General features: G+C 50.7%; 1 protein-coding gene across 1 annotated transcript; it reads right to left on the bottom strand.

Moving 5' to 3' along the window:
* Window positions 1–556: 556 nt before the first annotated feature.
* Window positions 557–12,920, bottom strand: LOC306918248 (histone deacetylase 9-B-like; the record flags this gene model as incomplete). Its single annotated transcript, XM_079531119.1, has 3 exons — window positions 557–682; window positions 5,334–5,449; window positions 12,789–12,920. Coding segments are annotated over 3 exons (374 nt in total), but the record flags the coding sequence as incomplete, so codon positions are not given.
* Window positions 12,921–15,007: the final 2,087 nt, after the last annotated feature.

Raw genomic sequence — 15,007 nt, 5'->3', positions numbered from 1 at the left:
AGGACAACATGGAGGTGTACTCACAGAGAGAGGGGTGGAGGAGGCCGCAGAGAGACCCAGGGTGGTGTTAGGGTTAGGGTTAGGAGGACATGGAGGTGTACTCGCAGAGAGACCCAGGGTGGTGTTAGGGTTAGGGTTAGGAGGACATGGAGGTGTACTCGCAGAGAGACCCAGGGTGGTGTTAGGGTTAGGGTTAGGAGGACATGGAGGTGTACTCGCAGAGAGACCCAGGGTGGGGGTTAGGGTTAGGAGGACATGGAGGTGTACTCGCAGAGAGACCCCGGGTGGGGTTAGGGTTAGGGTTAGGAGGACATGGAGGTGTACTCGCAGAGAGACCCAGGGTGGTGTTAGGGTTAGGGTTAGGAGGACATGGAGGTGTACTCGCAGAGAGACCCAGGGTGGTGTTAGGGTTAGGGTTAGGAGGACATGGAGGTGTACTCGCAGAGAGACCCAGGGTGGGGTTAGGGTTAGGGTTAGGAGGACATGGAGGTGTACTCGCAGAGAGACCCAGGGTGGGGTTAGGGTTAGGGTTAGGAGGACATGGAGGTGTACTCACGCTGAGAGGGGTGGAGGAGGCCGCAGAGAGACCCAGGGTGATGTTGGGCAGCGAGGGAGACGTGTACAGGCTGAGCATGGACACGGAGCCCTCAGGACGGAACAGGCGAGGCTGCGAGGGCCAGCGCTGGGGAGAGGGAGAGAGAGAGAGAGAGAGAGAGAGAGAGAGAGAGAGAGAGAGAGAGAGAGAGAGAGAGAGAGAGACAGAGAGAGAGAGACAGAGAGAGACAGAGAGAGAGAGAGAGAGAGAGACAGAGAGAGACAGAGAGAGAGAGAGAGAGAGAGAGAGAGAGAGAGAGAGAGAGAGAGAGAGAGAGAGAGAGAGAGATTTACAATGCCGTTTACAATGGCTAAACGTTGCAGACAAAATAGCTGCTGCACTGCTGCTTTGAATATGGAAGGTTTTAAAACGCGTTTTTAAAACAAACATTGTGTGGCAGCGGTGGCCGAACGGATTGCGGAGCGGTCTTGATACCGGAAGGTCGCCAGTTCGAATCAGCGGCCCGACACGTTAAAATTACCACCGCTGAAGTGCCCTTGAACAAGGCATTGAACCACTACGATGAAATGTGTTCTATGAGCAGGGCCTGGCTGGAAACAAGTTCTTGAGCTTAGCCCAGATACCCTGGGTAAATATAGTAATCATTTCATTTCATTTCATTTCATTGAACTATAAACAAATATAGGAGGGCCCTCAAAAACATGCAGCAATCCTGGTCTCTATACTGCCTCCCCCTGGTCAGGGGTTTGGCATAACGTGTTCCTTCCACGCGCTACAGTACGTCCAGCGACCAGGATTACTTGGCACCCCGAAGAAAAGGCCTCACTCCTCTTCTCTGTTTCTCTCTACTGTAAATATATACGTTAAAGGAATAATCTACAGTAGATGAAATATATTTGGGACCCTTTTAGAGACGGTTGTCCAGAACAGGTCAGGCCAGCAGCGCACCACGGGCCGTACACTTCCTGTGTCCAGCAGCGAGGGGGCCGGGTCGGGCCAGCATGTGGTTCGGCAACAGCCATGTTTATCCTCCCCAGGGGGGGGGGGGGGGGGGGGGGGCTCAGTGACCCGTGCGTGGATATCCGGCCCCGTATACGCCCCCACAGGACCGCTGAAAAACGAACGCTCTGAAAGAGGACACCTAGTGTAACGGTGCACAAACAACGGCCTTGCTTTCAGAAAGCTAAGTAAAGTAGCTACAACCTTCCCCCCCGCCCCCCTTCCCCCCCTCCCCCCCGCCACCCCCCTGTCAGACCCTCCCCCTCCAGCGCACCGTGTCACCGGAGGTCCCAGAGAGAGTAAAAACAGCGAAGGTTTTTCTTTTCTTCTTCTTTTTTCTTCAAAAAGCAAAACAAACACAGCTGCTTGTGCTGCACGCATTGTTCCAGGATGTTGTCATTGTTCCAGGATGTTGTCATTGTTCCAGGATGTTGTCATTGTTCCAGGATGTTGTCATTGTTCCCGGATGTTGTCATTGTTCCAGGATGTTGTCATTGTTCCAGGATGTTGTCATTGTTCCCGGATGTTGTCATTGTTCCCGGATGTTGTCATTGTTCCCGGATGTTGTCATTGTTCCAGGATGTTGTCATTGTTCCAGGATGTTGTCATTGTTCCAGGATGTTGTCATTGTTCCAGGATGTTGTCATTGTTCCAGGATGTTGTCATTGTTCCAGGATGTTGTCATTGTTCCAGGATGTTGTCATTGTTCCAGGATGTTGTCATTGTTTCAGGATGTTGTCATTGTTCCAGGATGTTGTCATTGTTCCTGGATGTTGTCATTGTTCCAGGATGTTGTCATTGTTTCAGGATGTTGTCATTGTTCCAGGATGTTGTCATTGTTCCAGGATGTTGTCATTGTTCCAGGATGTTGTCATTGTTCCAGGATGTTGTCATTGTTCCAGGATGTTGTCATTGTTCCAGGATGTTGTCATTGTTCCAGGATGTTGTCATTGTTCCAGGATGTTGTCATTGTTCCAGGATGTTGTCATGATCAGCCCGCCTCCACAGTGTGTGTATAAACGGCGGGGAGCTGCACGAGTGAGGCGGCTCGGGGACCACGCCACAAATCTGTTTCTTCTCTTGGTGTGTGTGTGTGTGTGAGTGAGTGTGAGTGTGAGTGTGAGTGTGAGTGTGAGTGTGTGTGTGTGTGTGTGTGTGTGGACCTCAAAACGATTTGGACTGCGGCCCGCGGGCCGGCAGGGCGGGCCGGCTCGGTGACGGGTCACACCGTGACAAGCCAACTGAACTGAAACCCTGGACCGCCAACAAAACCCCCATGATCCTCTGCTGCATGATGAGCGTGTGCTACTAGCACAGCTTATGTAGTACGTACGTGAGCAAACGACTGACAGAGCATAGAAGCAAGCAAGGAGAATGATACGTTTCACAAAATGAAGTAATTCTAAGCATCGTGCTATGTGTTTTCCCCGGCCACAGAACAGGTATACGTGGATAACATGCAATGCCCCATTACACCATACTCTGAGGCTTCAGTGAGTGACCTCCTCAGAGAGTGACCTCCTCAGAGAGTGACCTCCTCAGAGAGTGACCTCCTCAGAGAGTGACCTCCTCAGAGAGTACACACAGTAGTAACACGGTGATTTATTGACTAGTCAGTGTTTAGCATCATGTTGTTGGACGCTGAGCCACAGACACAGGATGGTTTATAGAGACATGTGGCTCTTTAACGTCAGCCAGACGTCTTTAACGTCAGCCAGGGGAGCCGTTTGCACCGGGCTGTGACGGACAGAAGGCTCATGACCACCAGGGTTCGTTTTTTACTGCAGCGTCCAGGACATCAACAACAACCTCACTGTATTTACTGCAGCGTCCAGGACATCAACAACAACCTCACTGTATTTACTGCAGTGTCCAGGACATCAACAACAACCTCACTGTATTTACTGCAGCGTCCAGGACATCAACAACAACCTCACTGTATTTACTGCAGTGTCCAGGACATCAACAACAACCTCACTGTATTTACTGCAGCGTCCAGGACATCAACAACAACCTCACTGTATTTACTGCAGTGTCCAGGACATCAACAACAACCTCACTGTATTTACTGCAGTGTCCAGGACATCAACAACAACCTCACTGTATTTACTGCAGTGTCCAGGACATCAACAACAACCTCACTGTATTTACTGCAGCGTCCAGGACATCAACAACAACCTCACTGTATTTACTGCAGTGTCCAGGACATCAACAACAACCTCACTGTATTTACTGCAGTGTCCAGGACATCAACAACAACCTCACTGTATTTACTGCAGTGTCCAGGACATCAACAACAACCTCACTGTATTTACTGCAGCGTCCAGGACATCAACAACAACCTCACTGTATTTACTGCAGTGTCCAGGACATCAACAACAACCTCACTGTATTTACTGCAGCGTCCAGGACATCAACAACAACCTCACTGTATTTACTGCAGCGTCCAGGACATCAACAACAACCTCACTGTATTTACTGCAGCGTCCAGGACATCAACAACAACCTCACTGTATTTACTGCAGCGTCCAGGACATCCACAACAACCTCACTGTATTTACTGCAGCGTCCAGGACATCGACAACAACCTCACTGTATTTACTGCAGTGTCCAGGACATCAACAACAACCTCACTGTATTTACTGCAGTGTCCAGGACATCAACAACAACCTCACTGTATTTACTGCAGTGTCCAGGACATCCACAACAACCTCACTGTATTTACTGCAGTGTCCAGGACATCAACAACAACCTCACTGTATTTACTGCAGTGTCCAGGACATCAACAACAACCTCACTGTATTTACTGCAGTGTCCAGGACATCAACCACAACCTCACTGTATTTACTGCAGCGTCCAGGACATCAACAACAACCTCACTGTATTTACTGCAGTGTCCAGGACATCAACAACAACCTCACTGTATTTACTGCAGTGTCCAGGACATCAACAACAACCTCACTGTATTTACTGCAGTGTCCAGGACATCCACAACAACCTCACTGTATTTACTGCAGTGTCCAGGACATCAACAACAACCTCACTGTATTTACTGCAGTGTCCAGGACATCAACAACAACCTCACTGTATTTACTGCAGCGTCCAGGACATCAACAACAACCTCACTGTATTTACTGCAGTGTCCAGGACATCAACAACAACCTCACTGTATTTACTGCAGTGTCCAGGACATCAACCACAACCTCACTGTATTTACTGCAGTGTCCAGGACATCAACAACAACCTCACTGTATTTACTGCAGTGTCCAGGACATCCACAACAACCTCACTGTATTTACTGCAGTGTCCAGGACATCAACCACAACCTCACTGTATTTACTGCAGCGTCCAGGACATCAACAACAACCTCACTGTATTTACTGCAGTGTCCAGGACATCAACAACAACCTCACTGTATTTACTGCAGTGTCCAGGACATCAACAACAACCTCACTGTATTTACTGCAGTGTCCAGGACATCCACAACAACCTCACTGTATTTACTGCAGTGTCCAGGACATCAACAACAACCTCACTGTATTTACTGCAGTGTCCAGGACATCCACAACAACCTCACTGTATTTACTGCAGTGTCCAGGACATCAACAACAACCTCACTGTATTTACTGCAGTGTCCAGGACATCAACAACAACCTCAACTCTATGATATATTTACCTCTGTTTTGGTGGTGGTGGGCAGTCAGGAGGGGGGTGGTGGGGGTCATACCTCTGTTTTGGTGGTGGTGGGCAGTCAGGAGGGGGGTGGTGGGGGTCATACCTCTGTTTTGGTGGTGGTGGGCAGTGACGAGGGTCCGTTTTCGGCGCCCAGGGCACTGGAGGCTCCGATGGGAGAGCTGGGGCCCGAGCCAGGGGCGCTGTTAGTGGGCGCAGAGTCTGTGGGATGCAGGCAGAGGGGACGTTAAGACACGTGTACGCACTTTACAATGTAAGCATTTATCATGGTAATACATCAAATACATAGAAATCATGAATCATGAATCATACGTAATTCATGATTAAATCATACGTAAGCTTAAGAACGTAACAGTGGAATATCTATATAATGAACTATGCATATATACTATAGAGTGCTATGTCTACATAAAATGCTATCTAAGTTAGATACGTTGAGCCTTTGCATACGCCTGTAAGGTCGTCGAGTGCTACGGGCTAAGATGGAATCTGAAGAGGGGGGTTTTCAGACTGCGGAGGAAGATTGGGAGTGAGTCTGTAGTTCTGACTGCAATGGGAAGTTCATTCCATAGTTTAGATTGGGAGTGAGTCTGTAGTTCTGACTGCAATGGGAAGTTCATTCAATAGTTTAGATTGGGAGTGAGTCTGTAGTTCTGACTGCAATAGGGCGTTCATTCCATAATTTAGATTGGGAGTGAGTCTGTAGTTCTGACTGCAATGGGAAGTTCATTCCATAGTTTAGATTGGGAGTGAGTCTGTAGTTCTGACTGCAATGGGAAGTTCATTCCATAGTTTAGATTGGGAGTGAGTCTGTAGTTCTGACTGCAATGGGAAGTTCATTCCATAGTTTAGATTGGGAGTGAGTCTGTAGTTCTGACTGCAATGGGAAGTTCATTCCATAGTTTAGATTGGGAGTGAGTCTGTAGTTCTGACTGCAATGGGAAGTTCATTCCATAGTTTAGATTGGGAGTGAGTCTGTAGTTCTGACTGCAATGGGAAGTTCATTCCATAGTTTAGATTGGGAGTGAGTCTGTAGTTCTGACTGAAATGGGAAGTTCATTCCATAGTTTAGATTGGGAGTGAGTCTGTAGTTCTGACTGCAATAGGGCGTTCATTCCATAATTTAGATTGGGAGTGAGTCTGTAGTTCTGACTGCAATGGGAAGTTCATTCCATAGTTTAGATTGGGAGTGAGTCTGTAGTTCTGACTGCAATGGGAAGTTCATTCCATAGTTTAGATTGGGAGTGAGTCTGTAGTTCTGACTGCAATGGGAAGTTCATTCCATAGTTTAGATTGGGAGTGAGTCTGTAGTTCTGACTGCAATAGGGCGTTCATTCCATAATTTAGATTGGGAGTGAGTCTGTAGTTCTGACTGCAATGGGAAGTTCATTCCATAGTTTAGATTGGGAGTGAGTCTGTAGTTCTGACTGCAATGGGAAGTTCATTCCATAGTTTAGATTGGGAGTGAGTCTGTAGTTCTGACTGCAATGGGAAGTTCATTCCATAGTTTAGATTGGGAGTGAGTCTGTAGTTCTGACTGCAATGGGAAGTTCATTCCATAGTTTAGATTGGGAGTGAGTCTGTAGTTCTGACTGTAATGGGAAGTTCATTCCATAGTTTAGATTGGGAGTGAGTCTGTAGTTCAGTTCTATAAGGTGTCCTACTCCAGAGCTCTGCTCTATAAGGTGTCCTACTCCAGAGCTCTGCTCTATAAGGTGTCCTACTCCAGGGCTCTGCTCTATAAGGTGTCCTACTCCAGAGCTCTGCTCTATAAGGTGTCCTACTCCAGAGCTCTGCTCTATAAGGTGTCCTACTCCAGAGCTCTGCTCTATAAGGTGTCCTACTCCAGAGCTCTGCTCTATAAGGTGTCCTACTCCAGGGCTCTGCTCTATAAGGTGTCCTACTCCAGGGCTCTGCTCTATAAGGTGTCCTACTCCAGGGCTCTGCTCTATAAGGTGTCCTACTCCAGAGCTCTGCTCTATAAGGTGTCCTACTCCAGAGCTCTGCTCTATAAGGTGTCCTACTCCAGAGCTCTGCTCTATAAGGTGTCCTACTCCAGAGCTCTGCTCTATAAGGTGTCCTACTCCAGAGCTCTGCTCTATAAGGTGTCCTACTCCAGAGCTCTGCTCTATAAGGTGTCCTACTCCAGAGCTCTGCTCTATAAGGTGTCCTACTCCAGGGCTCTGCTCTATAAGGTGTCCTACTCCAGAGCTCTGCTCTATAAGGTGTCCTACTCCAGGGCTCTGCTCTATAAGGTGTCCTACTCCAGGGCTCTGCTCTATAAGGTGTCCTACTCCAGGGCTCTGCTCTATAAGGTGTCCTACTCCAGGGCTCTGCTCTATAAGGTGTCCTACTCCAGGGCTCTGCTCTATAAGGTGTCCTACTCCAGGGCTCTGCTCTATAAGGTGTCCTACTCCAGGGCTCTGCTCTATAAGGTGTCCTACTCCAGAGCTCTGCTCTATAAGGTGTCCTACTCCAGAGCTCTGCTCTATAAGGTGTCCTACTCCAGAGCTCTGCTCTATAAGGTGTCCTACTCCAGAGCTCTGCTCTATAAGGTGTCCTACTCCAGAGCTCCAGGGCTCTGCTCTATAAGGTGTCCTACTCCAGGGCTCTGCTCTATAAGGTGTCCTACTCCAGAGCTCTGCTCTATAAGGTGTCCAACTCCAGAGCTCTGCTCTATAAGGTGTCCTACTCCAGGGCTCTGCTCTATAAGGTGTCCTACTCCAGGGCTCTGCTCTATAAGGTGTCCTACTCCAGGGCTCTGCTCTATAAGGTGTCCTACTCCAGGGCTCTGCTCTATAAGGTGTCCTACTCCAGGGCTCTGCTCTATAAGGTGTCCTACTCCAGAGCTCTGCTCTATAAGGTGTCCTACTCCAGAGCTCTGCTCTATAAGGTGTCCTACTCCAGAGCTCTGCTCTATAAGGTGTCCTACTCCAGAGCTCTGCTCTATAAGGTGTCCTACTCCAGGGCTCTGCTCTATAAGGTGTCCTACTCCAGGGCTCTGCTCTATAAGGTGTCCTACTCCAGGGCTCTGCTCTATAAGGTGTCCTACTCCAGGGCTCTGCTCTATAAGGTGTCCTACTCCAGGGCTCTGCTCTATAAGGTGTCCTACTCCAGGGCTCTGCTCTATAAGGTGTCCTACTCCAGGGCTCTGCTCTATAAGGTGTCCTACTCCAGGGCTCTGCTCTATAAGGTGTCCTACTCCAGGGCTCTGCTCTATAAGGTGTCCAACTCCAGAGCTCTGCTCTATAAGGTGTCCTACTCCAGAGCTCTGCTCTATAAGGTGTCCTACTCCAGAGCTCTGCTCTATAAGGTGTCCTACTCCAGGGCTCTGCTCTATAAGGTGTCCTACTCCAGAGCTCTGCTCTATAAGGTGTCCTACTCCAGAGCTCTGCTCTATAAGGTGTCCTACTCCAGGGCTCTGCTCTATAAGGTGTCCTACTCCAGGGCTCTGCTCTATAAGGTGTCCTACTCCAGAGCTCTGCTCTATAAGGTGTCCTACTCCAGAGCTCTGCTCTATAAGGTGTCCTACTCCAGGGCTCTGCTCTATAAGGTGTCCTACTCCAGAGCTCTGCTCTATAAGGTGTCCTACTCCAGAGCTCTGCTCTATAAGGTGTCCTACTCCAGGGCTCTGCTCTATAAGGTGTCCTACTCCAGGGCTCTGCTCTATAAGGTGTCCTACTCCAGAGCTCTGCTCTATAAGGTGTCCTACTCCAGGCTCTGCTCTATAAGGTGTCCTACTCCAGAGCTCTGCTCTATAAGGTGTCCTACTCCAGGGCTCTGCTCTATAAGGTGTCCTACTCCAGAGCTCTGCTCTATAAGGTGTCCTACTCCAGGGCTCTGCTCTATAAGGTGTCCTACTCCAGAGCTCTGCTCTATAAGGTGTCCTACTCCAGGGCTCTGCTCTATAAGGTGTCCTACTCCAGGGCTCTGCTCTATAAGGTGTCCTACTCCAGGGCTCTGCTCTATAAGGTGTCCTACTCCAGGGCTCTGCTCTATAAGGTGTCCTACTCCAGAGCTCTGCTCTATAAGGTGTCCTACTCCAGAGGCTCTGCTCTATAAGGTGTCCTACTCCAGGGCTCTGCTCTATAAGGTGTCCTACTCCAGAGCTCTGCTCTATAAGGTGTCCTACTCCAGGGCTCTGCTCTATAAGGTGTCCTACTCCAGGGCTCTGCTCTATAAGGTGTCCTACTCCAGAGCTCTGCTCTATAAGGTGTCCTACTCCAGGGCTCTGCTCTATAAGGTGTCCTACTCCAGAGCTCTGCTCTATAAGGTGTCCTACTCCAGGGCTCTGCTCTATAAGGTGTCCTACTCCAGGGCTCTGCTCTATAAGGTGTCCTACTCCAGGGCTCTGCTCTATAAGGTGTCCTACTCCAGGGCTCTGCTCTATAAGGTGTCCTACTCCAGAGCTCTGCTCTATAAGGTGTCCTACTCCAGAGCTCTGCTCTATAAGGTGTCCTACTCCAGGGCTCTGCTCTATAAGGTGTCCAACTCCAGAGCTCTGCTCTATAAGGTGTCCTACTCCAGAGCTCTGCTCTATAAGGTGTCCTACTCCAGAGCTCTGCTCTATAAGGTGTCCTACTCCAGGGCTCTGCTCTATAAGGTGTCCTACTCCAGGGCTCTGCTCTATAAGGTGTCCTACTCCAGAGCTCTGCTCTATAAGGTGTCCTACTCCAGAGCTCTGCTCTATAAGGTGTCCTACTCCAGGGCTCTGCTCTATAAGGTGTCCTACTCCAGGGCTCTGCTCTATAAGGTGTCCTACTCCAGGGCTCTGCTCTATAAGGTGTCCTACTCCAGGGCTCTGCTCTATAAGGTGTCCTACTCCAGAGCTCTGCTCTATAAGGTGTCCTACTCCAGAGCTCTGCTCTATAAGGTGTCCTACTCCAGGGCTCTGCTCTATAAGGTGTCCTACTCCAGAGCTCTGCTCTATAAGGTGTCCTACTCCAGGGCTCTGCTCTATAAGGTGTCCTACTCCAGAGCTCTGCTCTATAAGGTGTCCTACTCCAGAGCTCTGCTCTATAAGGTGTCCTACTCCAGAGCTCTGCTCTATAAGGTGTCCTACTCCAGAGCTCTGCTCTATAAGGTGTCCTACTCCAGAGCTCTGCTCTATAAGGTGTCCTACTCCAGGGCTCTGCTCTATAAGGTGTCCTACTCCAGGGCTCTGCTCTATAAGGTGTCCTACCCATGAGCTCCAGGGCTCTGCTCTATAAGGTGTCCTACTCCAGGGCTCTGCTCTATAAGGTGTCCTACTCCAGGGCTCTGCTCTATAAGGTGTCCTACTCCAGAGCTCTGCTCTATAAGGTGTCCTACTCCAGAGCTCTGCTCTATAAGGTGTCCTACTCCAGAGCTCTGCTCTATAAGGTGTCCTACTCCAGGGCTCTGCTCTATAAGGTGTCCTACTCCAGAGCTCTGCTCTATAAGGTGTCCTACTCCAGGGCTCTGCTCTATAAGGTGTCCTACTCCAGGGCTCTGCTCTATAAGGTGTCCTACTCCAGAGCTCTGCTCTATAAGGTGTCCTACTCCAGAGCTCTGCTCTATAAGGTGTCCTACTCCAGAGCTCTGCTCTATAAGGTGTCCTACTCCAGAGCTCTGCTCTATAAGGTGTCCTACTCCAGGGCTCTGCTCTATAAGGTGTCCTACTCCAGGGCTCTGCTCTATAAGGTGTCCTACTCCAGGGCTCTGCTCTATAAGGTGTCCTACTCCAGGGCTCTGCTCTATAAGGTGTCCTACTCCAGGGCTCTGCTCTATAAGGTGTCCTACTCCAGGGCTCTACTCTATAAGGTGTCCTACTCCAGGGCTCTGCTCTATAAGGTGTCCTACTCCAGGGCTCTGCTCTATAAGGTGTCCTACTCCAGAGCTCTGCTCTATAAGGTGTCCTACTCCAGAGCTCTGCTCTATAAGGTGTCCTACTCCAGGGCTCTGCTCTATAAGGTGTCCTACTCCAGGGCTCTGCTCTATAAGGTGTCCTACTCCAGAGCTCTGCTCTATAAGGTGTCCTACTCCAGAGCTCTGCTCTATAAGGTGTCCTACTCCAGGGCTCTGCTCTATAAGGTGTCCTACTCCAGAGCTCTGCTCTATAAGGTGTCCTACTCCAGGGCTCTGCTCTATAAGGTGTCCTACTCCAGAGCTCTGCTCTATAAGGTGTCCTACTCCAGGGCTCTGCTCTATAAGGTGTCCTACTCCAGGGCTCTACTCTATAAGGTGTCCTACTCCAGAGCTCTGCTCTATAAGGTGTCCTACTCCAGGGCTCTGCTCTATAAGGTGTCCTACTCCAGGGCTCTGCTCTATAAGGTGTCCTACTCCAGAGCTCTGCTCTATAAGGTGTCCTACTCCAGAGCTCTGCTCTATAAGGTGTCCTACTCCAGAGCTCTGCTCTATAAGGTGTCCTACCCCAGAGCTCTGCTCTATAAGGTGTCCTACTCCAGAGCTCTGCTCTATAAGGTGTCCTACTCCAGAGCTCTGCTCTATAAGGTGTCCTACTCCAGAGCTCTGCTCTATAAGGTGTCCTACTCCAGGGCTCTGCTCTATAAGGTGTCCTACTCCAGAGCTCTGCTCTATAAGGTGTCCTACTCCAGAGCTCTGCTCTATAAGGTGTCCTACTCCAGAGCTCTGCTCTATAAGGTGTCCTACTCCAGAGCTCTGCTCTATAAGGTGTCCTACTCCAGGGCTCTGCTCTATAAGGTGTCCTACTCCAGGGCTCTGCTCTATAAGGTGTCCTACTCCAGGGCTCTGCTCTATAAGGTGTCCTACCCCAGAGCTCTGCTCTATAAGGTGTCCTACTCCAGAGCTCTGCTCTATAAGGTGTCCTACTCCAGGGCTCTGCTCTATAAGGTGTCCTACTCCAGGGCTCTGCTCTATAAGGTGTCCTACTCCAGAGCTCTGCTCTATAAGGTGTCCTACTCCAGAGCTCTGCTCTATAAGGTGTCCTACTCCAGGGCTCTGCTCTATAAGGTGTCCTACTCCAGGGCTCTGCTCTATAAGGTGTCCTACTCCAGGGCTCTGCTCTATAAGGTGTCCTACTCCAGAGCTCTGCTCTATAAGGTGTCCTACTCCAGAGCTCTGCTCTATAAGGTGTCCTACTCCAGAGCTCTGCTCTATAAGGTGTCCTACTCCAGAGCTCTGCTCTATAAGGTGTCCTACTCCAGGGCTCTGCTCTATAAGGTGTCCTACTCCAGAGCTCTGCTCTATAAGGTGTCCTACTCCAGGGCTCTGCTCTATAAGGTGTCCTACTCCAGAGCTCTGCTCTATAAGGTGTCCTACTCCAGGGCTCTGCTCTATAAGGTGTCCTACTCCAGAGCTCTGCTCTATAAGGTGTCCTACTCCAGGGCTCTGCTCTATAAGGTGTCCTACCCATCAGCTCCAGGGCTCTGCTCTATAAGGTGTCCTACCCATGAGCTCCAGGGCTCTGCTCTATAAGGTGTCCTACCCATCAGCTCCAGGGCTCTGCTCTATAAGGTGTCCTACCCATGAGCTCCAGAGCTCTGCTCTATAAGGTGTCCTACCCATGAGCTCCAGGGCTCTGCTCTATAAGGTGTCCTACCCATCAGCTCCAGAGCTCTCTTCTTGTAGGGCGTCATGGCGTTCCCGTCCCGTCTCTTCAACATGGGGCTGCTCCTCCTCTCCGCCACCTTCTGCTTCAGACGGGAGCGAACCTTCAGGTTGGGCTCCGACGCTGCACGGAAAAATAAATAATGATAATAATAATAAGGGACGCAAATGATCCATTCATTCATTCATTGATCGTCGATAACCTTATCGATGGATTCATCCTTTCAGGCTTGACCCATAATATTAACCCATTTAGGCCCGATTTAAAAAATGTCTTCTAAATCATGACGGTTTTCAGAAAAACCCCATGTTTCTATGTCAGTGGTTCTCAATATTTCATGTCAAGGACCCCCAGAATTATATGTAATTGCCCGCCGACCCCCATCTGAAAATATGTTGTTCCAGGGACCCTTCCAGAAGCAAAGATTTGAGTTAAAAACGTTCGCTCTGAAAGAATATATATTCAAAGATTTGCGTCACATTTTCACGATTTTTCAGAAATAGCAGATCTACAAGCTCGTAGCGCGGCACTCGGTGCCGCGCTACGAGCTTGTAGATCTGCTATCAGTAGGTCTGCTTTCAGAGATATTAATGAAGTGACTCAGGATTTGGGTCCATTTCCTCTTCCTCATCTGGACCAAATTAGCTGGAGCAACACACACACATGTGCGTACGCACACGCACACAAACGCACGCTCGCGCACGCACGCGCACACACACACACACACACACACACACGGGATACCTGCCGCCCAGTCTGATACAGTAGCAGTAGTTAAACCAACCCCCCCCCCCCCACACACACACACAAACACACACATCCTAATGCAAAACAGGCGCACACACGCACACACTCACGCGCGCACACACACGCACACACACACACGCACACGCACACACACACACACACACACACACACACACACACACACACACACACACACAGTGCATCCAGACTCGTGCGCATCCTGTCCTGGGGATCGGGTTACCGTTAGGAGCGGGTTACCGTTAGGAACGGGTTACCGCTAGGAGCGGGTTACCGCTAGGAGCGGGTTACCGCTAGGAGCGGGTTACCGCTAGGAGCGGGTTACCGTTAGGAGCGGGTTACCGCTAGGAGCGGGTTACCGCTAGGAGCGGGTTACCGTTAGGAGCGGGTTACCGCTAGGAGCGGGTTACCGTTAGGAGCGGGTTACCGCTAGGAACGGGTTACCGCTAGGAGCGGGTTACCGTTAGGAGCGGGTTACCGCTAGGAGCGGGTTACCGTTAGGAGCGGGTTACCGTTAGGAGCGGGTTACCGTTAGGAGCGGGTTACCGTAGGAGCGGGTTACCGCTAGGAGCGGGTTACCGTTAGGAGCGGGTTACCGTTAGGAGCGGGTTACCGCTAGGAGCGGGTTACCGCTAGGAGCGGGTTACCGCTAGGAGCGGGTTACCGTTAGGAACGGGTTACCGCTAGGAGCGGGTTACCGCTAGGAGCGGGTTACCGTTAGGAGCGGGTTACCGTTAGGAGCGGGTTACCGCTAGGAGCGGGTTACCGCTAGGAGCGGGTTACCGCTAGGAGCGGGTTACCGCTAGGAACGGGTTACCGCTAGGAGCGGGTTACCGCTAGGAGCGGGTTACCGTTAGGAGCGGGTTACCGTAGGAGCGGGTTACCGCTAGGAGCGGGTTACCGCTAGGAGCGGGTTACCGTTAGGAGCGGGTTACCGTTAGGAGCGGGTTACCGCTAGGAGCGGGTTACCGTTAGGAGCGGGTTACCGTTAGGAGCGGGTTACCGCTAGGAGCGGGTTACCGTTAGGAGCGGGTTACCGTTAGGAGCGGGTACCGCTAGGAGCGGGTTACCGTTAGGAGCGGGTTACCGCTAGGAGCGGGTTACCGTTAGGAGCGGGTTACCGTTAGGAGCGGGTTACCGTTAGGAGCGGGTTACCGCTAGGAGCGGGTTACCGCTAGGAGCGGGTTACCGTTAGGAGCGGGTTACCGTTAGGAGCGGGTTACCGTTAGGAGCGGGTTACCGCTAGGAGCGGGTTACCGTTAGGAGCGGGTTACCGTTAGGAGCGGGTTACCGCTAGGAGCGGGTTACCGCTAGGAGCGGGTTACCGCTAGGAGCGGGTTACCGCTAGGAGCGGGTTACCGTTAGGAGCGGGTTACCGTTAGGAGCGGGTTACCGTTAGGAGCGGGTTACCGTTAGGAGCGGGTTACCGTTAGGAGCGGGTTACC

The sequence above is a fragment of the Electrona antarctica genome (assembly GCF_951216825.1).
Source record: "Electrona antarctica genome assembly, contig: scaffold_1441, whole genome shotgun sequence".
NCBI lineage: Eukaryota > Metazoa > Chordata > Actinopteri > Myctophiformes > Myctophidae > Electrona > Electrona antarctica.
The sequence above is the reverse complement of the archived record's forward strand: the minus strand, read 5'-3'. Positions and strand labels throughout refer to the sequence as shown.